The sequence below is a fragment of the Nelumbo nucifera genome, chromosome 7 (genome assembly GCF_055504915.1).
Source record: "Nelumbo nucifera cultivar China Antique chromosome 7, China Antique-T2T, whole genome shotgun sequence".
Lineage (NCBI taxonomy): Eukaryota > Viridiplantae > Streptophyta > Magnoliopsida > Proteales > Nelumbonaceae > Nelumbo > Nelumbo nucifera.
The window spans coordinates 11,858,767-11,885,484 of record NC_142655.1 but is presented as its reverse complement, the minus strand read 5'-3'; the positions used below and the strand labels follow the sequence as shown (position 1 = coordinate 11,885,484).

General features: G+C 39.2%; 1 protein-coding gene across 4 annotated transcripts in view; it reads left to right on the top strand.

Moving 5' to 3' along the window:
* The window catches only part of LOC104608836 (uncharacterized), a 54,237-nt gene that overhangs the window by 3,403 nt on the left and 24,116 nt on the right, over positions 1-26,718 (top strand). For 3 of the 4 annotated variants that reach the window (XM_088891831.1, XM_010274932.3, XM_010274927.3), the window contains exons 4-12: positions 588-772; positions 868-947; positions 1,757-2,162; positions 18,126-18,531; positions 18,643-18,714; positions 18,806-18,868; positions 20,140-20,352; positions 23,846-24,451; positions 24,574-25,329. In XM_088891831.1, coding sequence (XP_088747957.1) covers positions 1,780-2,162; positions 18,126-18,531; positions 18,643-18,714; positions 18,806-18,868; positions 20,140-20,352; positions 23,846-24,451; positions 24,574-25,329 — 2,499 coding nt within the window. In that variant the 5' untranslated portion in view covers positions 588-772; positions 868-947; positions 1,757-1,779. The remainder of the gene's footprint in view (positions 1-587; positions 773-867; positions 948-1,756; positions 2,163-18,125; positions 18,532-18,642; positions 18,715-18,805; positions 18,869-20,139; positions 20,353-23,845; positions 24,452-24,573; positions 25,330-26,718) is intronic. The other variant, XM_088891832.1, reaches the window with a different exon arrangement.

Genomic DNA, 26,718 nt, shown 5'->3' with positions numbered 1-26,718 from the left:
TGGGCTGGACTTTGGGCTGTTTAACGAGCTCGGATTTGATGAATGCCCCGATGCTGTTAAGCGGGCTGTGGGGCCAATGAAATGAGTACATGCTAGATTTACATGAATAGGGCCATTCGCCTGTGTGAATTGTTATATTTTGTTTTATTTTTTCTTCCCCTCTAACCCTCTCCTTTCTTCCCTGCCTCCGCCCTCTGCCCTCTCTCGCGTCGATCACCGTCAGTAGCCCCCGTCAATCACCATCATCTTCCACCACGACAGACGGTTCTCTCTCTCTTTCATTTCTCGTTTCTCGTTTTGTTGTTATTCTTTCGCCTAGAACACGGATGGAATTAGGAGCGTGTTTGGTTCCATTGACGTTTTTTCAATAAACGCTACCACCTCAGCACTACCTCGGTGTTTGGGTTGATAAACGTTTATTGGGTTTGAAATCAATGTTTGGTTCAATTGTTTATTGAGAAAACGATGGTAAACGTTTCTTCATCGATTTTTGTGAAAGGAGCCATTGTGGGAAGCATTAAATTCTTGTTTCCCCCAACGGCTAGATGTTTCATGAAATCCATGGCTGATGTGGCGCTGATGTGTAGTTTGATGTGGTGCTGATGGTTTCTGATCCGATGCATCGCGGATCTACCATTCCACAAGAAAAAAAAGCATGTCCAAACCCTAACCACGAATTAGGGTATCAAATTGAGGATAGCTGTAGACGGTCGGACTTGCAGAGAGTTGCTTATTCTCACGCCTTGACGCTGACTGGAGGTTGTGGATGCTGGTAAGTTCACTGTCGACACCCCATTAATCCCTTGCCTTGATGCCGGCAAGGTGCTTCATACTGACGAATCGGCCATTTTCTTCTTCTTTTGGCAGCCCTGTAACTCCCTGCAAGGTGCTTCATACACCATTAACCTCCTGTAAATTTGTTGCTATTTCTTTTGCCCATTTGAACGGTATGTCTGCTGTCCCCCTCTGAATATTGATAAGCTTCCTTTTTACTGTGAATGTTTCAATGACACATCAGTGGACTGAAGCTTCCCCCTTGTCATTTTTATGTTTCACAGTTTCAACAACAGCTCTGATGTTGACTGTCCTTGATTTTATACATATGCTGAATGTTTTTGATTTACAATTTTTCTTCTCATGTTTTTGATTTACATGGTTGTTGTTGAATGTTTTTGATTTACAATTTTCTCATGTTTTTGATTTACATCAACATGGTTGTTGTTGAACAGAAGCGAAGGGGTAGATGAAAATTCCTTTCCAGTTAGACCCACTGGATGGCTGGATAATAAACAATTTTCTCATGTTTCAAATTTCCTCAGTAACAGTCTCATATAAACAATCAATATAGAATGATGCAAATGCCTTTCCAGTTAGACCCCACTGGATGATTGGATAGTAAACTAAGAAAGTCTATGTAACATTGATCTCTAGACAAAGATTGGAGGGCTTATGTTAATTACGCCAACTATGGATCAAACATTCTAGTCTCTTGCTAGAATGTTTGAACCTCAACATTAAACTTCAATACAAATGTATTAAATATTTGCATTTTTGGTACTGGTGAATATTTGCATTGTATTCTTACTAGAATGTTATAACATCTACATGAAGCTTAAATTTTCTTTGGGCTTTCAGGTCAAACATGCTTTACCTGTGTTGCATCCTGACATTCATAGAAGCATCAGTATATTTTTATACTTCTTGATAGATAAGATTTTATAGATGTTATGCTCATTGCTTATAAACCATTGAACAGTTAAAATATTGTAGTCCATAACAATGGACTCAATCATCTCTGCTGCCTTGGAGGAGATTTGTGCCCAGGGAACTAATGGAATTTTGCTTTTGGATTTATGGCCAAAGCTACAAAATTCACTTTCTTCAGCAGGACTACATCTTTGCAACAATGTTAAAAGTGCCATCTGGACCAGAATCATCAGCATTCCAGGGCTTCATTTTGAAGCTGACAATTCACCCTCCACCTCTTATAGCTCTCAAGACCTTTCTAATCAATCATTTGAAGAATCTGAAAAGCTGAGGTTGAAGATTGTAGCTGCAGAGCATCTCAGGGATAGCTTTGCGGGGCTTTATGATCTCAAGGCTGCTGATTCTGGATTTTCCCCACTCCAAAGGCGTACACTTGAACGACTCGCCATTGCCAGGTTTATTCTGGTTGAGTTTTGTGTTATTTCCTTTTTTTTTGTAAAATTTTTGTGTTTCCTTTACATGTTTATTAGTTTTATTAGATGATTGCAGTGTGATTTTTTTTGTATTAAGTTGTTTCTTAATCATAACGGGGGACAAGAACATTATACTTAATAATAATATTCACAATTGTAATCTTATCAAGAATGGAATGAGTGAGGTAGGTGATTTGGATGATGGGTTATCAGAGGATTGCCTTGGGATGCCAGGTGGGGAATTTCCCTTTAATGTTTCACCTAATTGTGTATTCCAATCGGAGCAAATGCGTCGGCTGTGTCTATATGGCAAGTAGTGTTGGATAAAGTGGATAAGAGACTGGAGTCTTGGAAATATAGATATTTACCTTTGGGAGGTAGAATCATGCTTATTCAAAGTATGTTCTCAAGCTGTTTCTTTATATTCCTCATCTATTTTCAAGGTTCTGGAAAAGGAAGTTAAAGAGTACAAAAAGAACCGCATATTCCATGAAAATTTTCATTTAGTTAAATGTAGACAGGGTGGTTTGGGAATAAGGCGAATTTGAGAAATGAATAAAGCTTTGCAGTAAGTGGTCATGGAGATTTGGTATGGAGAGATGCTTTGTGGAGAAAGGTAGTTGCTTTTAAATATGGGGTGTCAAGATTTGGTAGGGAGTCCGAGGAAGTTACATCATCATCTGGGGTTAGAATATGGAGAAGAATAATGAAGTTCCAAGAGGAATTTGCTTCTCATTTAATGTTTTAAGTTGGAAAAGGAAGTAAGGATATGGTGAGGTTTTGGAAGAAGTCTGGTGTGGGGAGGAGAAATTTAGTGATATTTGTCCTAGACTCTACAAGTTGAGTTCCAAAAGTATTATGGTTAACCAATGCGTCGAAAGGAGAGATGATCAAATTGTACGAGTCCTATTGTATGATCTGCAAAAGAGATTCATTAGATTAAGATATTAAATAAGTTTAGTACAACATTGGAGCACTCCAACCAACCCAGGTATATAGCTTCACACTTTTTCCCAAAACAAAGTATGTCTGTTAACTCCATGTTTTGCTAAATGTCTGCCATCTCATTTGCAGCTCTTCTAATCCAACTAAGTTTGGTGTTGAGTTCTCTTGATAGGTAATCTATCTCCTTAAACGTATGCTTGTAACTCCAAGGTGCTGAAATTGATTGCCTTGTCCATGATATGACCAGTTTTGAGTCCCCTTCCACTTCTACATCTTTGAAGCCAAGTTGTTTTGCTAGCCTTAGTCCTAGAGATGGCAATTTGACCCATCTCTGCTAGGGCTCCGACCTGCCCTACTTCAGTTAGGGTGGGTTTCTTATCAGGTTTGGGGCAGGTTTCAGGGATGGTATTTGCCCACCCTGCCCTAACCCTGACCCCAAACCCACCCTAACTAAAAGTGCGTGTGAGTCTTTATATATACACACAACGTTTAATATATATTATGATAGTACATTACATAATATAATATAATATAGTTCTGGGTAGGTTTCAAAAAATAAAAAAAAAAGATTTTTGTGTAGGAAAGATTGGTACAAATTTGGGGATCCTTGTTCCCCACAAGGACCGGGATGGGGTTAAGATTTCTAGCCTTGTTGGAGTACGGGGTGGGGTATTTGAGTTTGGGGTTGGGGACAATGCTTGCAAAACCCAACCTGCCCTGCCCCGCCCCCGATGCCTTTCCCATTTAGTCCTTATACCAATGCCAAAATCTCAGTTCTATTTGAGTCACCAAAACCAATTGGTCCCAAATAAATAGCCACCACAACACCTAAATGGTTTCTAAATACTCCCCCTATGTCTGCCCTTCCCAGGTTTCTCATAGAACTATCGTCAAAATTTAGTTTCAATTTGTTTTCAATTGGGGCCTTCCAATCCATACTTACAATGTCTCTCCTTCTATTTGTTTGTGCCACTTTTGATTAAGATCTTACTATCTCATTAACTGAGAAACAACGAAAATTTGCTCTTACTTTTATACCCACTGTGTAGCTCTTACTTTTGTACCTTCTATAAGCTCCCCCTTAGACCTGCTATTATCGTTGAGAATTCTTTGGTTTCTTTCTTCCCACAAAGTCCACACAATTGCTACCTTTACTACTCTCCACATAACTCTTCTCTTTTTTGGTTGGCTCGAGAAATTGGGATTGAATAAGCTTACCATATCTTGGGGGAACCCACTTGCAACCAAAGAGAGAACAGAAATACTCCCAAACACAATGCACAAAAGGATAAGAGATCAGTAAATGGGGATGGTTTCACCACAAGCTTTGTATAGCACACACATATAAGGAGAGAGGCATATATTAGGCCTTCTTTTTTGCAGTATGTCACAGGTATTAATCTTTCCAAGGAACACTTCCCAGCATAAAGCTTGAACTTTTGGAGGGATGAGCTTACACCAAATTTTGTGGAAACAAAATGGATGAGTAGGTCAAAAAACCTGGCATAAAAAAAGAAGCCACAGGGTTGGGAGACCAAATTCTACTATCTTCCAAGTTAGGATCCAAAAGGACCAAATCCAGCTTGGCCAACAAATGGATGAAGGATTTGAAAGTATGAGAGTTTTATTAATTAAGTAAAAGAATGAATATGTATAGAATACTGAGCATCCCCAAGATATAAAGTGCCTAACACTGTTGAGGTTTTTTCTCACCCTGCAATTATTCTCTTACAACAAGTTGCCTCAAAACCTTTGTTCTGTGTTCACCCCTTGCCTAGCCATTGCATCAAAAGCTTGCATTCATTTAGTAGTTGTACAAGACTACAGAGACTCTTTAGGTTTTGAACAGAAAATAAAAGAGAAGGAGAAAAGGAGAAGAAGAGAGATAGAGAAGAAGCACTCGTGGGAGAAGCTTTGAAATAAGAGAATGGTTGGAGTGCTTAAAACAACTGCCCCAGTCCTTAATTTATTTACATGGTTTCCTAATTGTAAAAGAACTTTAATGCTTACATGGCAATAAAAGATAAGATTAAAATAGAACTAATCCTAGATAAGATAGAATAACTAATCCTAGATAAGATAGAATAAAACTTATCCATATCCTACTAGGAAAGCTGATCCTAATCAATTAAATCTAAGTACATCTTAGGGTGTCACACAAATACTCTCAATGTGGGGTCCACAGTTTCCTACACTCCCCCTCAAGTTGGGTAGTAGATATTTGTCATTCCCAACTTGCATAGATCTTCTAACTTCTTTCTTGAAACAACCTTGGTGAAAAGGTCTGCAAGTTGCATGTCGGGAAGGCATATTTCTTGAGATGTAACCCTTTTTCTGATAAAATGCTGGTCCACTTTCATATGCTTAGCTCTGCCGTGCTGTACTAGATTATGGGCTATATTGATGGCAGCCTGATTATCACAGTACAACATTAGGGGTTTCTCATAAACAATACCTAATTCCTCTAGTAATTACCTCAACCATAGAATCTCAGCCACACCATTTGCCATGGACCTATATTCAGCTTCAACACTTGAACGAGAAACAACACTTTGTTTCTTACTCTTTCAGGAGACCAGATTACCTCGAACAAAGGCACAAGAGGTAGATCTTCAGTCATCAACACACCCAGCCCAGCCCAATCAGCATTTTTCTTGAACAAAATGCCTCTGCCTGGGGACCTTTTCAAATATGCTAATATCCTTTCAACCGCAAGGAGGTGAGTAGTTCTAGGAGAGTGCATATACTGACTAACTACACTGACTACATAACTGATGTCAGGTCTTGTGAGGCAAAGATAGAGAAGCTTTCCAACTAACCGTTGAAACATAGCTTTATCTTCAATAGGCTCTCCACCCTCTGCACTAATCCTGTGGTTTTGTTCAATAGGTGTGTCCGCAGGCTCAACTCCCAACTTTCCTATTTCTTCTAATAGATCAAGAATATACTTTCGTTGAGAGACAAAAATCCCATGCTTGGATCTAACTACCTCAATGCCCAAGAAGTATCGTAGTTTCCCCATATCTTTTACCTCAAACTCTTGATGAAGGAGTTGCTTAAGAGACTCAATTTCACTAGTACCACTCCTGGTTACTACAATATTGTCCACATACATGGCAAGCAAGGTTACGGAGGAACCCACTCTCTTAATAAACAAGGTGTGGTCTGGCTGAGCCTGCACATATCCGAACCTATCGTCTGAATATGTCAAACCATGCTCTGGGGGACTGTTTTAGTCCATATAGAGCTTTGTTCAACCGACAAACCTTTCTTGTCTCCGTACCATAAAATCCTAGAGGCAACTGCATGTAAACTTCTTCCTGCAAGTCTCCATTGAGAAAGGCATTTTTAACATCCATCTGATACAACGACCAAGAGTAACTAGCTGAAAGAGATAATAGTACTATGATGGTGGTCATCTTTGCTACTGATGCAAAAGTTTCTAAGTAGTCAATACCATATGTCTGAGTAAATCCTTTTGCAACTAATCGGGCCTTATACCTTTCAACAGAACCATCAACATTGTGTTTCACAGTGAATAACCATCTACATCCAACCGGTTTCTTTCCTTTAGGTTGATCAATTATCTCCTAGGTATTGTTTCTGATGAGGGCATCCATTTCTACTTTTATTACATCTTTCCATTCTGGTACTTCCAATGCTTCCTGTAGTGTTCTGGGAATGGGAATATCAGCAATGGATGCGAGAAAAGACTTGTAGGAGGGAGACAAATGATCATAGGATAGGAACTGAGAAATGTAGTGAGCTGCGGTGCAACGACGTTTGCCTTTACGGATTGCTATGGGGAGATCAAGGTCACTGAATGAAGGTGAAGGCTCCATGGTTGAATGTCTCTCATCTGTAGTATCTATGGTACTTGGATATGGATTTGCACAAGGAATTGGGGTTACTGTGGTATTGGGATCTGGATCTGTAGTGGGGACTGGGACTGGCCTGCACTGTTGATGTCCAAAATCAACCTGTCTCCATCGTCTGTGATAGATTCTCACATCCTTGCACCTTTGACATCCTTCCCCATTACATCATTCTTCACTTAATGGGATTGGAAAAGGAACTTCCAATGAGCTACTCTCGGCTTCACTATTCTCCCTCTGAGGAGAAACCCTTGGATAATAGGGTTTATCCTCAAAGAAGGTGACATCCATTGAGACAAATCTTTTTCCAGAAGTCGGTTCATAACAACAATATTTCTTTTGAGTTTGGGCATAACCAAGGAAAATACATTTGGTGGCCTTGGGATCAAATTTGGAGATGAGGGCCTAGGATTTGAATGAAACAAATGCACCCAAAGGTTTTGAGGGGAATGGTAAATAATTCTTTATCAGGATATAAAAGGGTAAATGGAGTTTTCATGTTAAGAACCCGTGAGAGAATCTGATTGATGAGATAAACAACTGTAAGAACAACATCCCCCCAGAAACGTATAGGCACATTTGAGGTAAACATAATGCCTCTGGCTACCTCCAATATGTGTTTATTCTTTTTTTCAGCAACCCCATTCTGCTGTGGTGTATGTGGGCAGGTACTTTGATGGATAATCCCATGATCAAGCATGTAGGAGGCTAATGTGTTTGCAAAATATTCTTTTGCATTATTTGATCTAAAAATTTTAATTTTGACCCCAAATTGGGTTAAAACCATTTGATGAAAGATCCGGGTTAATGCTGGAACCTCATCTCGAGAACGCATAAGGTAAACCTAAGAAAATTGAGTGTAATCATCAACAAATAATAGGAAATATCTCTAACCCCCCATGGTAGTGGTATGATAGGGTCCCCAAACATCAGTATACACAATTTCAAAAGGAATATTGCTTCTGTTATTACTTAATGAATAGGTAGTCCTGCAATGTTTTGCAAGCTCACAACTTTCACATTTCAAACTAGTCATCTGGATAGATTCAAATATACTGGGAAACAAACTTTTCAAAGCCTAAAAGGATAAATGGCCCAATCTATTATGCCAAAGCATCACCTGATCAACAGACTAAGAAACAAATGATTTCTTAGTTTCACTATCTTTCTGATGAGCACTTCGTCCAAGTATGTAGATTCCATTTGTCTCACTGTTAGTCCCAATCACCTTCCTTGTTTCCAAATCTAAAAAACACATCGATCAGGAAAAAAGGTTATTGAACAATTCTGCCCTTTTGTAATGCAACTAACTGAGAGCAAGTTAGTATTAAGCTTAGGAACATGCAAGACAGAGGATAGGGAAATTGCATCAAACAACTCGATGTCTCCTTTGCTAGAAATAGGAACAAGAGATCCATCAACAATGGACACTTTGTCTTTACCAGAAGATAAATGATAGGTAGAAACTAGTGAAGGCAAGCTAGTCATATGATCAGATGCTCCTAGTTCTATTATCAAAGAATGTTCTGTATTACCTGGAGCTGAAGCATGATAAGTTGAGGCCCGATTACCTGATTGAGAAAAAGATGAGGTTGAAGGAGCTGATGATGGCTAAGAAGATGATACTGAATTACTGACTTCACTTTCTAATTGTGTCAGAGCAGCTTGGACAACAGATAGGGTATCAAGAGGGGTACCTCTTGAAGCCGTTGAAGCTGCACTATCAGTGTTGACAGCCATATTGGCATTACCCTTTTTGTTTCTGAGTTTTACTGGAACTAGATGTGGATGCAACTTCCAACAGGTGTCTTTGGTGTGTTTAGGTTTTTTGCAATGTTCACAAACTAGGTCCTTTTTAGCCTCTTTCTTCATATCCCTTTCCTTGTCTCCCCCTGGCTTGGGTTTAACTTCTGCTAGGGCAAATTTGAAAGGCTGCTGGTATAAAATGACCTTTCTCCTAGTCTCTTCACTGTGCACTAGGGAATAGGCTTGTGATAGAGTCACACTTTCTCTTGTCAATAGTTGCTATCTTACAATATCATATTTAGAATTTAGACCAGCCAATAACTCAAATACTCTATTAGTTTCAATCTGCTTTCTGTAAGTCTATGCATCTTTCTGACACTCCCATTCAATTGTCTCAAGGTGGTCAATCTCATGCCATAGGGATTTTAGGGTTGAGAAATAAACAGAGACTTGTTTCTCCCCTTGTTTGAGATTTTTGACCTTACATTTCAGCTCATAAGCCCTAGCAACATTAAGGGGCTGAGAGTAGGTTTCTTTCACAACATCCCAAATTTCTTTAGCTGTTTTTGCCCATAAGTAATTTCGGCTGATGTGTGGTTGCATAGAGTTGCATAGCCATGTCATCACCAAATAATTTTCCTGAATCCACTTAGCATAAGTGGGATCCTCCTTGGTTGGTTCCTTCACATCGGCCAACAAATAGTTCAGTTTTCCTCTTCCCCCAATGGCCATCATGGCTGATTGAGCCCACTCTAAGCAGTTTCAACCCATCAAACTTTACAGTTGTAATCTGGAAGGTGTTTTCAACCATGCTGCCTGAACCAACCCCCAAAACACCTTCCCCTTGGCTTTTAAACTCCATTAGAATGCTTCCTAATTACTGTACCAATCGGCCTACTGGGTCTGTAGTAGATAACTGGAGGGTTCTGATTCATAAACCCTAATTTTGTGACAGTTGGCCTATTGAGACTGAACTGTATCAGTCCTGTTAAAAGGAACTATTGGATCTTCCAAAGAGCAAAGAAAAATAAAGGGAGAGGAGACAAATCTGATTACCTCCCTAAAGCAATAACAACCCTGAAACTTGAGGGTTTTCTCTTAAACCCTAAAAAATGCAGAAAGGAAGGGTTTTTTTCTTAGCTGTACCTCTTATATCAAGAGACACTTGCTGCAGATTTCTGTTAAGGCTTGAAAACTTAACAGAAAATTCTAAGAAACTTTGATCTTGATAATTAGCTTCAGTCTTGAATAGCGGAAACCGATCTTGAACCAGAATTCTTCTGAAACTTTGATCACCACCTCTAGTCTTGATCAAGAACTGACTTGATCCTCTTCTCTTCCTCCGATTCTTCCTAGTTATCAAAGATCTGATCCAATCTTTGGACTATTGCTGTAGATACCCTCCAAGAATCAGCCGAAGGGAGTTTTCTCTATTCTTCCAGCTCTAGGCGGTTCTCATGTGGTCGGTTGGATCAAACTCACATGAGAAGCCCTAAATTTGGCTCTGATACCAAGTAGTCATACAAGACTACAGAGACTCTTTAGGTTTTGAACTGAAAATAAAAGAGAAGGAGAAAAGGAGAAGAAGAGAGATAGAGAAGAAGCACTCGTGGGAGAAGCTTTGAAAGAAGAGAATGGTTGGAGTGCTTAAAACAGCCGCCCCACTCCTTAATTTATATACATGGTTTCCTAATTGTAAAATAACTTTAATGCTTACATGGCAATAAAAGATAAGATTAAAATAAAACTAATCCTAGATAAGATAGAATAAAACTTATCCTTATCCTACTAGGAAAGCTGATCCTAATCAATTAAATCTAAGTACATCTCAGGGTGTCACACGAATACTCTCAATGTGGGGTCCACAGTTTCCTCTGAGCAAGGATCAAAATTTCGATATGATACGCCCCATATCGGGATGGTTCTGAGCTCCTTCAAGCAACACTAATGTTGCCGAGGACATTGTTTGTTTTGTTGTAGCCAATGCCCCACCTTTTAGTTTCCTCCCTTCACTAAATTCCTCAATTTTAGAGTCCTTGCTATTCTTAGATCTTGCAGTTGTGCTATCAACTCAATCTTGATTGAATTATCCTCCCCTATGGGTCTTGAGAGGGATGCCAAGTTGTTCTCCCATGTGGTCTCTAGAAACACCTCCTATTCCATATGTTCTACGGTTGTTCCTGCTACATCCTTCAAACTTTAATTTTACAACACCTTCTAATAGGTAGTGTGTAGATTCCCCACTTGCATAACACAGAACAAACATGAGGAGATAAGCACCAAAAGGGTATCCTTTTTTGTGGTATTTTACAAGTGTTCTTTTGGTTATGCACCTCCCAACTAAAATCCATAATCTTAGGTGGTATAGAGTGGTTCCCCTCCCCCGGCCCTTTATTAGTGTCATCTGTTGATATGTCTCTGAATTCCTCTTTGGTCTAGAACATAGTGGGCAACTTCAATAATAATAACATCTATCAATAGTGAGGGATAGGGACTATGGAGGAATAGTGATTCGTTGAACTCAATGGCAGGTGGATATGAAGTAGAGGTTTTTCAACAACAGCGAACTGGAGGAGAGAAGTGGATATCTCGAAGCTAAGAAATTATGTTTTGAAGAATGAAGAAACAATGGTAGGTGGGCGTTAAAGATCATAGAAGAAAAAAGAGCTACCATTTTTGTAGTTGAGGAGGTGATTAGTTGAAGGGTTTCATGGATGGGGCGATATTCTCCATTATAAAATAAGGTTGGAGTAGTGTAGTGGGAGTAGCTGGAAAAAGGTTCAAAGTTGAAATGAGGAGAAATGTTAAACATTGGTTTGTAGTGATCATGGAAATATTTGGTGATAACAGAAGACAAATGCTATGTGTGCTGGAGGGGAGAAAGAGAACAGGGTGGCAAGGTTCAAAATTTCGATATGTATCAGGCCGTATTCGCCGATACGTATTGTATCGGTGGCTTCCCGATACACCCCTACAGGGGGTGTTTTGGGGTCTGACATGGTTCAGAGGGTAGAAGGGCCTTAAACCAACCCTTCTGAACCAGTTGGAGAAGAAAACCTAAAAAAAAAATTAAAAGGGAGCCATGATACAGGCTGATACGCCCATACTGGCGTATCGGCTATATCAATATTTTGAACCTTGCAGGGTGGAGAATGTTTGCAGACTTATTACAAGAGTTTTTGTTGATATTGGAAGAAAGACAATTTCCAAAACAATGCAATGGCCCAGAGATCTGCGACGAGCAGAGCTAAGGGAGGAGATGAAGGAGGAAAAACAAAAAAAAAAGGAATTCCACAAGCTATTGTCTCTAGTGCTACCATAAGCCAGAGGATGCTCTTAGATGTGGAGAACGGTGTTTGGGAGAAAAACGTGATCTTCACAACAACAAAAAAAAATTACAGATTAGGGAAGGATTTTGGAGGCAGTTATGAGAGATTTAAGATAAAGGGTTTTGTGAACATTAAGCCCTTTGATGATTTGAAGGCTGTGTTATTTGGAGTTGACGATGACGTTTTGGAAAACCAGCTCTGTTGATCTCGAAAGTGGATTTCTCTATTGGTTTAGAGAGGTTGGAAGGGGGGGGAGGAGGAAGTTGGGGAAGGGTGTGCCATTGTTGGTGATGAGTTTGAGAATGAAGGTGAGATTGGAGGAAAGGGGGTTACAAGGGATGCCGGAGTCGCTGGGGGTTAGTATGAGAGCTACGTCAAGGATTTTTTGTATTTCGAGGAGGTGAAGGTTGGAAGGTTGGGTGTTGACTTGGGCCGAAGGAGCAAGTCTAAAGAGTATGAGGAACAGATTGACAGGGTGATTAGTAAGAAATCACGTAGTTTGAGAAGCCATAATGTCATGCCTGTGGCAAAGATCTTCTCTAGGCTAAAACTTGGTCTGGTAGGGGCAGGACCTACAAAAAACTACAAATGAGTTTATAGGAGGAAAAGAGCAAGAGGCAATGGGACATTTGGTACTGACCATGGGGGGGGGCGATGCAAGTTCAGCCATCGATCTCCCATTTGGGGAAGGAGCAACAGGAAAACAAGATGAGTGGTGTTGACTTTAATTCTAGTACGAGCTGGATGTTGCAAAATAACGATGTTAATGTTGGTGACTCAGTGTGTGTGACTCTCTAGAAATTAGTGGATAGAGAGGTCTTGATTGGTAAGAGCCTAGGTTTGTTTTTCTTGGGTGGTTAGGAGTTTGCTAGAAGGGCCTTTGAGGAGTTTAAAAGGAGGAGATGGTAAGAGAAGTTGAATAAAAGCTAGAAGGGCCTTTGAGGCCCCAAACCTTTCCACCACTGGGGTCTAAAAGCTAAGTGATCTAGGTTTGTCACCTAGAGGTAACCCTAAGTATTTAAGCAACCAATCCCCTTTCTCACATCACAAAGAGTCTGCCATATCCCTCAAAACGCCTTCGTCAAAATTGATGCCAGCCAATAAGCTTTTAGTCCAATTAATCTTCAAATTGGAGACCCTCTCAAAAAGATTCACTATCAACTTCAAGTTTTCCACTCCATCTCTACAATCCTCATTACAGAAGACAAAAATATCATTTGCAAATTGCAGGTAAGTTAGCAAAATTCTCTCTCCCAAATGCTCTTTGTGATGTTTGGGAGTTGATGAAAAAAAATGCTGTTAATGTGAGAGCTGGAGATTGAGAAGAATCATGGAGAAGTTTGTCCCGGCGAATAGGTGGAAGAAGGCTTTGGGTGTGGAGAAAAATTTTCTGTTTGAAGAACAGGAGGAGGTTCCACTTTCAAGATCAAAGAAGACAAAAGGGCTGTTGTGGTTCTAAATAGGGAGGTGGCAGGATGGCTCAAAAGTTTCATAGATGGTAACCTTTTTGCCATTACTGAGATAGGGTGGAAAGCTGAACTAAATTTGCTGCAGAAGAAGTTTCTGGTAGAAAAGAAGAAAAATGATAAAGGAGAATTTATCCAACTGATCGAGTTTTTTTGGTTTGGGTAAAGGGTAGGTCATTTGCTTTCTTGCTAGAAAAGGAAAACAGGGCTGGGTGAAGGTGGTGGAGACTTTGGACGATTATGAACAAAGACTCTGGGCAAAGGAAGGTCAGAATGTTTGGAGAGAAAAACCAGTGGAATACCCAGACATGGAATGATATTATGAAAATATCAGTCCTGTGGATAAGCTGCCAGAACTGGGAGGCATGAGCAGAAATACTATATGCTCAAAGATGGTGGCTGATGGTAGATTGGATGAGTGGAGAAGAAAGAAGGTGCTCAGGTTGAGCAAAACAGTAGTGGACTGGGAGAGAGTGCTACAGGACTTGGTTGAAGCTCTGCCGGTCATGGAAAAGACAACTCTTCATCCCTTTGGTGATATGGCAACAGTGTTGGATTTGCCAAATAATATTGAGAACTTAACTCATTTCAATACATGGGAAGGGTTAGAAGTGGTGGAGAACTGGAACCCTTCCTACAATGAGCTGGAGGTTGAAGGTGATAACATTGGCCTGAAACTTCTGGGACATCCCTTCAATTAGTGGGTAGAGGAGGTCTTCCTCCAGATTGCAGCACTATGCAGAGGAGTCCTACAGGAAGTGGACCTATCTGACCTCAAAGTTGCAAGAGTACGAATTCGTGGTTCCAAACCAGAGAAAATTCCAAAATCGATTGAATTCTTCTCCGTCGGAAGGTGGAGACAAGTTTGGGTTGCGTCGATTTGGGAGAGTGGGAGGCAAGTAGAAGATAATGACCTAGCAAGGCAAAGGTCATGTGGCACAGTAAGAAGGGGGGGGGTAGTTTCTTATGTGGACATTTTAAAGTGGGAGTCCAAAGGAAAAAAATTTTGGAACCGGGGTCGAACCAGATGGTCGGTTTGAGTTTTAAGGGGCAGTCATGTAACAACTTAAAAGTCATGTGTAGGTCTATTGGGAAATCGATGGGGGATGCTAGTTTGGGTGTATCGTCGTCCCCATTGATCCCTGACAGCAGCAGTAGAAAAAGAATGCCAAACTTTTAGTGGGAGAAACGTGCTTCTTCACAACAAGATAAGCCTAACCCTAGGTACACAAGATCGAAGGATGTACAGGGGGATTAAATTGATGATAGGCGGTGGATCAATTGTTAAGTTTCTGAAGAGGAGAGCATCTTAGACGATGACTCTAGCATTGGAAGTATCAATGGGACAGTCCAGGCGCGATTGGATGATGAAGAGGACATAAGTATTGAAGAGCTATTTGCGGTAGACAAAGTCAGTGATACCAAGAACACAGGAGTGTCTACTGTTAATGAACCTTTATAGAAGTTTCTTGAGGCCGAAGGAGGAAGAGAAAATTCCAGCTCTCAGGCGGCACTAAACCAGGTCCAGGATCAACAAGGATATTCATGCTCCCTTTCGGTGAGTAAACCCTCTCTTGTGAGTAGCAAAATCAGGGCGATCAAATGGTGTCTGTGCAGGGGATCCATAAAGCTTCGAAAGTGATACCTTTAAGGGATACACGTACAGGTTCTGATCAGTTCACAGTAGCCATGACTCAAAACCAAACAGAAAAGCTTGTTGTTTTGGAGAACAATATTGGTCCGAGTTGGGTGTTAAAGGTTCCGAAATCCCCCAGTCTATTGATGTGGTCCCTCCTGCGGATAATGGTAACCCCTGCAACCTTCGTGGATTTCCTTTTGCTATGGACTCCTTTTCTAGTTCTGTTGCAGATGGCCTAACCCCTGATCTCGCTGTGATTAAGCCCATGGACTTGAATAACAATGTTGAAGTTGTGGTGGGGGAATCTCCAAATGAAGATCCAAAACTTGATTGTGTGGGGAAAGCAGCATCTTTGGGGGAAAATGTGAGGCATGTTGAATATAGCGAGGAGGGGGAGAAGGGTAAAGAAAAAATGGGACCAGAGAAGGATAACCCTGATTTGGTGAGAGAAAAAGAAAAGAGTTGCAGGCATGAAGGAGAGTCTTTAGGGGGAAAGCAACAGGCAGAAGAGGATCAAGTAAAGAACCTAACTAATAGAATGGGGCTTAACCTAGGGAAATCTAAGGAGGTAACAACTCAAAAAATGATTTGGAAAACACGGGGTGGAATAAGGAAGAAAAAATTGATTGATGTGGAGAAACTAATCAATGATGTTGAAGGGGACAAAGAATTCAGTGCTGGGTGGGGGGAGAAGAAAAGGAGGTCTTTAGGAAAAGGGGGCATTGAGATTCTTTAAGTAAGCATAATGAAGATCATTAGCTGAAATATTAGGGGTCTAGGAAGTGCTATAAAAAGAAGGCTGATTAGGGAGTTGTTGAAGAAAGAAAAGCCAGATATAGTTATGATTCGGGAATATAAGGTGCAAGAGGTTGATAGGAAGTGGATTAGGAGCTTTTGGGGAGAAAGAAGTGTGCAGTGGAGTTTTGCACCAGCATGGGGTGCATCCGGAGGAGTAATAACAGCCTGGAAGGAAGACCTGTTCACTTGTTGTGAAGAGCTAGTGGCCTAGTGGGAGGATTTTCTGTCTTAGTAAAACTGAAAAACAATCAGGATGGGTTTGAGTGGGAAGAATTAGCAGACATTAGAGGTTTGTGGGATGGCCCATGGTACTTGGGAGGTGATTTTAATGTGATCAGATTTATGGGAGAATCAAGTGGAGGAAGACAGAGGGTCACTTAAAGTATGAGGAAATTTAACAATTTTATTGAGACTTTTGAGTTGAGAGTTCCCATAGGTCAATCTTGTTTTACTTGGTGCATTCTCCAGGCTAATCCTATTTTCTCCAGACTGGATAGGTTCTTAATGTCTCCTGATTGGGAAGAACATTGGGTGGGCTTTAGGGGGAAGTTTCTACCCAGAATCACATCAGACCATTGGCCAATCTGCTTGTTTCAGAGGTCTGGTGAGGGGGGACCTATTCCTTTCAGGTTTGAGAATATGTGGCTTACCCACCCAGGATTCAAGAAAAATGCTAAGGAATGGTGAGATTCCCAAAGCTTGCAACCTATTCCCAAAGCTTGTACAAGGAGGGATTGCGTTTCTGATCAGATATTGGACTGGCTGTCTATGTTTTCATGGGGATTTTTTTTGGGGGTTTTCTTTGGTCTTCGCTCAAAGTTGGTTGGGTGAATCCTAATGTTTGTAAGTTGTGTGGTTGTCGGGTTTTATTATGGGGTTATTGAGGTCTGGTTGATGATATAGACGATTGTTGGCTGCCATGCAAAATAAGAAATCAATGTAGGATTTAGTTTGTTTTTTCTTGTTACTTGCAAAACTCATCACATGGGAGATGTCTAGGCTGGCTGGAACCTAGACATCTAGTCATCTAGGCATTCCCTTCACATAGCTTCAAGTTGGTGCCTTAAACTATGCTAATCTATGGAGTCCACATATTTGTTCTTCACTTCTTTGCAGATAGAAGTTGTACGAAGCCATGCTTGTCATAATTCCTCCTCCTCCTCCTCCTCCTCATCTAAGTCTTATCCCAACTTTATGGGGTTAGTACCTGAATCCTGTTTTGCCATTCCATTCTGTGTTTTGCCATATCCATTCCTACTTTGACAGTTTGACCCATGTCTTTTTTGGTCTGCCCCTAGCCCTTCTAGCCCTTCAACTTGCAAGTTGCAACAAATTACTTCTTATAGGTGTTGTGGATGGTCTTCCTTGCACATGACTTAATCTTGTTAGTCTACTTTCTCTCATTTTATCACCTAGTGGGGAGCTACTCCTAGGTTCCTTTGAATTACCTCATTTCGGACCCTTTTCTAGTTTTTCCTCTCATCCATCTCAGTATACATTTCTGCCATACTCATTTTATGGACATTTGACTGCCCCAACACTCTGTTCCTTACAGCTGAGTTGGCCTTACAACTGTTTTACAGAAATTTCCTTTTAATAAGTGCTATTCACCTATCACATAAGACTTTGGATGCATCCCTCCATTTTGCCCATCCTGCTCTAATTCTATAGGCAACATCCTCCTCAATCTCTCCCTCATATTGATATTGAACCAAGGTACCGGAAAAGATCATATTGAGTTATTTCTATCCTTGTCATTTCTTACCCAGTCCTTGTTTTTGTTATTTCAATGAGCTCTAATTGTTGTATATAGTCAGTTGCCTTGAGAACTTTTACTTGCTATTTGGAGACAAACTGTCTGACATTTCCAATGTATCATAAAATGCAAGCTTATTTGCTGGTTTCACCATTTTTTATTTATAGAAGATAATCTATTTTAGCTATATCATGATGATTCTATGGTCATACATATGTTGTCCTCTTTTGTGATATAACATGTGTTGTCATTTATTTTGCATTTGGATCTGAAAATAAAAACTATATTGCTTAACATTTCATTGTCTTGAATGATTACCTTTTTTCTTGATCAGTTTCTCTTCGATTATTATCTTCATTATCTATAATTGATACATGTAACATATGTACAGAACGGATGGAATAACACAGAGTCAACTTGCCAAGGAATTTGGTTTGAAAGGAAACAAGATCTTTTATATAGTAAGGAGCCTTGAATGCCGGGGTTTGATTGTCAGACAGTCAACAATTGTGAGAACAAAAGAACATGCTACTGATGGTGAAGGAGATTGTGTGTTAAAAAATACCTCTGTTGTGAATACGAATTTGATCCATCTATATCGTTATGCAAAGCATTTGAGTTCTCACGAAAGACTGGAAATCACCAAAGAAGATGCAGTGGAGGGTCTTGGGAGTGCAAATGGAAGTACCACTGGTGTTGATGTTGCTGGAGAAAATGTAAGAGAAGATGTGCTCATAAAGGACTATTTACCTGCATTAAAAGCTGTTTGTGACAAACTTGAAGAAGCTGACGGCAAGGTCAATGACACCTGAAGCACTTTTTCCTTGCAAAGTCTTTGTATTCTGTGATATATGCTGATTTTTATTTTTCTTTCTTTTTTCCTTTGTGAATGCTATTCTTTGTCAAAGGTCCTTGTCGTCTCAGATATTAAACAAGCTCTTGGTTATCGGAAGACTCCAGGGCATCGCGCTTGGAGGCATGTAAGTTAATATTATCATCTACCTTTGCCCCAATTTTGGTTTGAGCAATTTCTGCCTCCTCATTGTATCTTTTTGTCTCATGTGTCAATAGATCTGTAACAGATTGAAAGATGCTCACCTTGTGGAAGAATTCCGTGCAGAGGTCAACAAGAAGGTGCTTTCTTCATTTTTATATTTGGGAAGAAGCTTTCTTTTGCAACTGTGAAATGTTGCTTGTACACTTCCGATTCATTTTTTAAATCATATTTAGTATGAGTTAACTACTACCATTGATTTTGAAATGGTTTCTGGTCCAATTTGATAGGGTCTGGTCATTTGTTGGTCCAATTGGAGTTGAGTAAGGTAATTGATAGAGATCTGAGATAGGGAAGGTGATGGGTGTATTCTATGTATGAGTAGAGCCAGCCAAAAGAATTGTATATTGAGGAAAGAGAAAGGAAGACATGAGAGATGGTAAAACAGAATAATAAGAAGGATTTTTGTGTAAGGTTGAATTAGTTGGTTGCAACAGTTGAGTAGGGGAGAGGGGGTAGAAAGAGCTAGAGAAGACAGTGATGAATGAGGAGGAGTCACAACAGTACTAGACATGCTTGATGTCTGTTTTGAGCACAGCTGTGGTGGTGGTAGGTGGATATGAGTAGCAGAATGAGAGAAACTTGGTTGTCTAACTTTTGTTATAACATTTCTTATTATTTGGTATGGAGTCACGATCATTGGTATATACAATTTTGTCTTTGATTTTGCTTCTGGGAGTGGTTATGGTGGGTATTGCTTGCTGATGGTGGGGAGTTTGAGAAACATGGCACTAATGTCAGCCTTTGTGAGTGGTTATGTATTACCTATTTTTGTACCTTTTCTTTTCCTTCAATGGTGGGGAGTTTGGAAATGGCAAATTCTTGCTATGATGCCTGGATACCTGTACCTGCCTAGCATACTGGTGTCAAACACGATGTATACCCAAAATATGACAATAGATACTGTATGGACACTTATAAATATACTCTATGGCATTAACTTACTCTTGTAAAAGGTTGTCAAGTAGTATTGTTTTATAAATCATACTACAAAGTTTTAGCAATTTCTATGTTACTGTACCTGAAACAAACTAACCAATCAATACCGATTGATTGGTTGTCAGTTAGGTACCACACCTTTTTCGATACCATATATATCTTTCAAGATGGAAGGAGCATTTCAAGTGGCATGCTTTGTATGCATCCTTGGTAAGAACAAGTTTTGCAAATATCCTGTTACTTTATAACCACCAAGACAATGCAAAAGGAATCAAATTCATCAAAATTATACCCTTGACTTTGAAGAGCATAAGATCATAATATTTGTTACTTGTAAGGGGTCATATGTATGTGTTTGTTTGTGAGCACAAAATGTTAAGTTCATAGTATGATAGTTGGGCACTTTTGGCAGGTTGTTACCTGTTTGCGTTTACTAAAAAGGTTTGATCCAAAGCACTTTCAAACAAAAGCTCTTGGATGTGGATATGATGATCATGACACAGATCAGATGGTAAAACATGGGAAGAGGGGCCAAGTTACTGACCAACTTGTAGAGCTTCCACTTGAGCATCAAATACATGATATGATTGATGCTTCTGGCTCAAAAGGACTGACTGTTACTGAGGTGTGTATGTATGTTTCTTGGTTGTTAGTTTGTAGCTTTTTATTGTTATTTTTTTTTCTAATTTTGAATATCTGACCTCCATAAATCATTTTTCCTTCTATTTAATTTTCTTTTGATGAGTAACAAGAAACAATTTTATTTGATTAGAAACACTAATCATTTTTTTTAAATTAGAAACAAAAATGTACAAAAGACAGGCATCCCTGAGATTGAGATAACCTTTTTTGATAAATAACTTCTTTTATTAGATGAGAAAGATGATCGAGTAAGATGCCATCCTATACTTGATGGCATTAAGATGAAGTTGTCTCCATTACAATTTCCAAAAAGAAATAACTTCTTTTTGATAAATAACTTCTTTTAATACTGCTAATACATCTGCACTTTTTGAACTACCATGATCTACTGGTCCAAATAATAACATGAAGTTGTCTCCATTACAATTTCCAAAAGCCCCTCCTATACTTGATGGCATTAAGATGCCATCCTCTAATAATGTCATCTTTGAAGTTAAATAACCCCACTGTTTTAAGCCAGCGTACAATTTCCATCGTGATGTTATTGTAATCTTATGTGTTTTGGAGACAAGATAGAAAGAATACAAAAAGAAAAAAAATAGAAGAACGAATGAGGAAGATTAAGATTTAAGAGAACCTTAGTGGGCCTAGTGGTGCCCAGTATATATATGTTAGTGTGACTTAAAAAAGAGAGAAAATATTATGGTATTGGCACTCTTTTTAAAAGACATCAGCAAGTTGCTCCTGAGAGTTAACAAATCAAGTACAAATTTCACTCTTTTCAAGTTTCTTTCTAATAAAATGCTTACCAACCTCAATGTGTTCAGTTCTGCCATACAGAACTCAATTGGGAGGTATGTTAATAACAGCCCTATTGTTACACTGAAGTGAAGTGGGATGATCCACAATGAATTCTAACGCTCAATATGTTTTTAATCTACAAAATCTCAGCTAACCCATGAGCCATAGCTTAGTACTTTGCCTTCGCATTGGATCTAGCAACTACAGCTTGTTTCTTACTTCTCGAAGTTATTAAGTTACCATCCTCGAAAGTATAATGGCTAGTAGTGGACCTCCTGTCATTAATTGACCCAACCTAATTGACATCAGTATACATCTCCACCTTTAAGCAGTTATCTTTTGAAAAAAGGTTTAAAGAAGAGAACAAATCACTCTATTATGAGTGATAATGGACTGGGTTCTATTTTGAGAATGGCCTTTTTTTGAGGTCGTCCTGGTTTGTTTTTGTACAGCTTCTCATTGTACAAAGGACCTTTTGATTACAGTTACACTTTACCTTTTTCTCAAAATAAACCACTCTTATCATGCGGAAAAAGGATAATGGACTGGGTTCATATACTTCCAGAATTTGAAGGGGTATCAAAGGAAGATTTTGGTGCTGGTTTTTGTACTCATCTTGAATTGGACAAAAGCGTGTTATTCTGTTTCTTTGTTTTCCTTATTTGATGTTTTGAGTTATATTAGAATTTTTCTAAGGGGATTTCTCATCACCCTAGCTGATGTACTCTTTTTTAATAAATCTTTCTTTTTTATTTATTACCAAAAAATATTTAGTAAATAACACACCACTTACAAAGTGCTTCTTCAAGTACCAAAGGATTTTCTCTATTGCTTGAAAGTGAGATATTTTGGGAGTATGCATTTTATAAGAACTCCCATTGCATGGGCAATATATGGCCATGTCCAAGGTTTAAAATTTTGGTGGTGGTCGTCCAAATATAAGAAACATGTCAGAAATGTCAAAAGTGTCATGGAAATATTGTAAAAATTATAGACATGGTGAAAACATTGTAAAATATGCAAATGATAGAATGATATTTTATGAAATGATAAAAGAAGCATAGGTACAATTTTTAAATTAGTATCTTGTTCCAAATCATTGAACAAAGCTAAGAAACTAAGATTATAGACAAAAGAATACTTTCTGAAGATGCCCTGTAAACCTTGAGATTCAACGCTTCACGATACAATGAGAGTTAAAGAAAATTTTAAACTCAAAATAAGTAAACGGTTGTAATATATCAACTGAATAATCTCATACACAAACAAAAACTAATATTTAACTAAATGTTTGAGATGAATTTTGAGATAGCTTAGAGTGGTACTCATGTATGTTAGGTAGGCAATAACATTGTTATTTCACATATCTACAATATTGTCAGCAACTTATCTTATAATCCTATCTTTTGTACATAGTGAGGGAGGGAGTTGGGGCAACGGTTGGGTTTCTCCATTGCAACTTGGGTGACCAGGGTTCAAATCTTGGAAATAGCCTCTCTGTATGTGCAGGAGGGTAAGACTACGTACATCTGTCCCTCCCCAGATCCCGCATTGATAGGAGCCTTGAGCGTTGGCCTGCCCTTTTTTCTTGTACTCCTAGTGCTGCTAGTCTTTTTTTGATAAGTAAAAATAAAATTCATTAAAAGGAAAACAGGATACAATCTATGTGAGTGATAAGATATTACCAAACACCAGCAACAAAAACATAAACTACGTACTTTCAAATATCCAAATTACAGATTTGAAATCCACCCCCTCACATAAGCTTTTGCCAGAGTCATCTTACCCGACCTGAGAAAACTCAGGGAAAAAAACACGACCAAACTGCAACATAAAAACCAGTAGTTACCATCAGCTTGTCCCACTTCCAATCCTTGACTTCAAGGTCTCTCTTCCTTTCCATCCAGATTAAAATAAACATGAAACGTATCCTTGAAGGCAAAATAGTTGAACCCACACCCCCATATCCTGAAACTTCTACTAAAGCTCTTAACCTTCTTCCCCTCATCTGCAGACACTACAACAACCTCCCATTACTCTTCATCCGCATGATCTTCTCTTCCTTCACCTTACTCCCAAACCTCACCCTTCCCCTCTTCCACGTACTCTTTTCCAGCTTTGTTCTCTTCACCTTCCATATACACTATCAAAACCGCAATTTTGTCCTGATTCCTCTTAACAAATAATATATGATAAGTCTACCATTGTCTGAACTGCACTTGCTGTACCATCTTATTATAAATGCTAAACCTAACCTTGGGAGATTGCTTCAGTCTATACAAAGATTTTTCAAGTGGCACACATTTTACTCACTACTCTTGACATGGAAGCCAGGAGGTAGGGTCATATATACTTCTTGAGATTGTAATTTTTGGTGAAAGAACCTTTTTTCATTCTAGTAGCTAGAACCATTTTCAGGACTTTGTAAAATCCGTGCAGTAAATATATAATTACTATTAACATGGGAGCTTTTGAAGTCTTTTTTTTTCATTGGTAGAGGTGTAGATATGAATATTAGATAAGTGGATGTTATGTTATTAGTAGAGAGGTGCCATTCTGAACTTTATTTTTTCCCCCTTTCCTCCATGTCTTTGAATTTCTTCCCCATGTTTTTATGCATTGTTATGAGCTCAAACTATTAATTTTCTACGTGTTATGGAAAATATGGTAATCAGGTCTGTAAGCGGCTTGGACTTAACAATAAGAGGAATTATACTCGGCTTCTTAATATGTTTTCAAGGTTTGGGATGCAATTGCAAGCAGAAAGTCATAACAGGGGTATGGCCTATCGGGTGTGGACAGCTCAAAACTTCAATCGTGGTGCATCGATTGCTTTTCCTAGTAGACATGAAGATACCCGTGATGGAAGTGAGCTTTCCTCACAAAGTGTGGGTGATCTGGTTCTCCATGAAAAATCAGCTCCGTCCATTGTGCACTTGGATTCTTCAGCTTCTGTAAATGAATCTTCAACTCCTGGAACAGTGAAAGAGGGAGGAATGAACTCAGAAACTTGTCTTGTCCTGTCTGGTGATGCTACAAGTAATCAGATGGTTGTTTATGGAAGCCAGCCAAAAGATTTGCCTCTTGAGATTGATTGTACAGTTCCTGATGCTGAACGTGATTTAGTGAATAAAGTAACTAAGTCAAATATTGTTCCACCAGGAACATCATCCCTGATTTTTTCAAAGCCCGCAAAGCTCCAATCTTGTCAAAGGTATCCGTGTCTTACTTTGGCTGCAATTAACACCCAAAGGGAGCGGAGGATACTTGAGCGGCTACAGGTCTTTCCACCCTCTTTCACTGTTTTCTGTTCTGTGTTGGTTCTAATTGTCATTTCTTTTATGTGCTATACTGTCTGATTTTGTCAATTGGATCTTGGTGTGCATTTGTTGGTTCTGTACAGGAGGAGAAATTTGTTCTAGCAGCTGAGCTCCATAGGTGGCTTGAGAGTCTTGAAAAGGAAAAGCCCACAACAATGGCTAGAAAGACTTTAAACCGCACATTAAACAAGCTTCAGCAAGAAGGACTGTGTAAATGTGTTCACATTAGTGTTCCTGTTGTCACTAATTGTGGCCGTAGCCGCACTACTGAGGTTGTTTTGCACCCGTCTGTTCAAAGTTTACCACCTGAACTGTTAAGCCAGATTCACGAGAAGATGAGATCTTTTGACATTCAAAGCCGTGGCCAAGGTTTAGCTCGACTGAAAAAAGATGAATCAGTTCCTGTGCTGAATGGTGTCCAAAGAACTCAGAACCATGTAGTTTCAGATGTCCAAGCTGCTAGATCAGAAGCTATGCGTGCTAATGGATTTGTTTTGGCAAAAATGGTTCGTGCAAAGCTGCTGCACAACTTTTTGTGGTGTTACCTCAGTAGTTCTTCTGACTGGGGTGATGCTTTATCTTCTGGGAAACATGGATATGACCTGAAGAACCCTCACAGCACTTGCAAATTGTTCTCAATGAATGCAGCAATAAAAGCAATGCCTCTTGAGCTGTTTCTACAAGTTGTAGGGTCCACACTGAAATTTGAGAACTTAATGGATAGTTGCAAGCGTGGTTTGCGTCTCTCTGACCTTCCAGTGCAGGAGTACAGGTGTCTGATGAGTACCCTAGCAACTGGACGACTCTCATGCACAGTTGATATTTTACGCCGGTTGAAGGTATAATCACCATATCATCAGCACCACTTTCTGCATTATCCATATAATTTCACATCCTGAAGATAACCAGTTAAAACATCTTAGGATTTTTTTTTGATGAATAACAAGTATTTCATTACTTAGTTGTAAATGATCTAAAAGAAGTGGATGGCAATGAAACCTCCAACTATAGTTTGAACATTATATAGTGATAAGAATTTCTTTTCTTTGAATTGGTAACATGAATTGTAACAAAATTATATCATTGTTTCACAACCTTATCATTGTTTTTTTGATAGGCAACAGAAAATATTTCATTATATAGATAATAATATACAGAAAGTGATACAACCAGGGAATGAGTACCCCTTAGATCATGTGTAACATTTAAGTCCTATACAATCATTCCCTGCCCATCCCTTACCTGCAGGATCAGATTAACATGTTCTCCTTTGTTAGAATCGACAATACAAGGGTAGTTTCTTCATTTGTCTATTTTATTAAGGTTGAGTTGTCTATTTTGTCTGGGTTTAAGTTGTGTGTCCCATACTTAATGAGGGACAAATTTGTCTTTTGTAATCTAATACAAAGAGTAGTGGGTCGGTTGAGAGGGATTGACTTTTCCTCTTCTCAGACCGAACCATTTCTTCTTCTTCTTTCCTTCATACTTATCTCAGACCTAGGACTGAACTAGTGTTAATCGAATCATTCACATGGTATTAGAGTGCTAGAGAATCTGTCTAGAACTCAGTTTTTTTCTTCTTTCTTCCTCCTAGGATCACCATATCAGAACTTCTTTTTGAAATAACTCCCAAACTAATTGGAGGATCGGTAAGGGACCAAAAAGGAGTGGTCAATTTTCCTTCTTGGAGGTAACTATGGTCTATGCCCCCAGTTGCTGTGGTGGTGGTCGTTATGGTGGTTCACTAGAAAACCTCTAATCAATGACTCGAAGTGGGTTGGTTGTGCACAGGTGTGACCAGACCAGAACTCTCTAGTCGGCTGATAGTGTAGTGTGTTCTCTCTCTTTTGGATTGGATTTCATCCATGTGGCAGTGTTGATTGATAGGTATGCGTATGGCCTGTTTTTCTCTCTGTTTATGTTTGAATATGTGTGGTAACAGTAGGGTTTTCTGGTGCTGAATCTATGACAGCAACAATGTCGTAAGAACAGTGTTTTATTGTGTGGTGTGTGGTTTATGGTGTAGTGCTGAATAGTGAAGGGTGACTTTTGTCTCTTGTAGTTGCACTCTTTTTTCTGGTGTGTGGTGATTTGGTTATAATGGCAACAACTAGAGAGGTTAGTGATAATAAGACTGTGTTATGATTTACCCCGATTACCTGAATGTTTAAATGACCTTTATCAAATTAAATGGTGAGAACTATGTCCCATGGGCTAAATCAATGGTA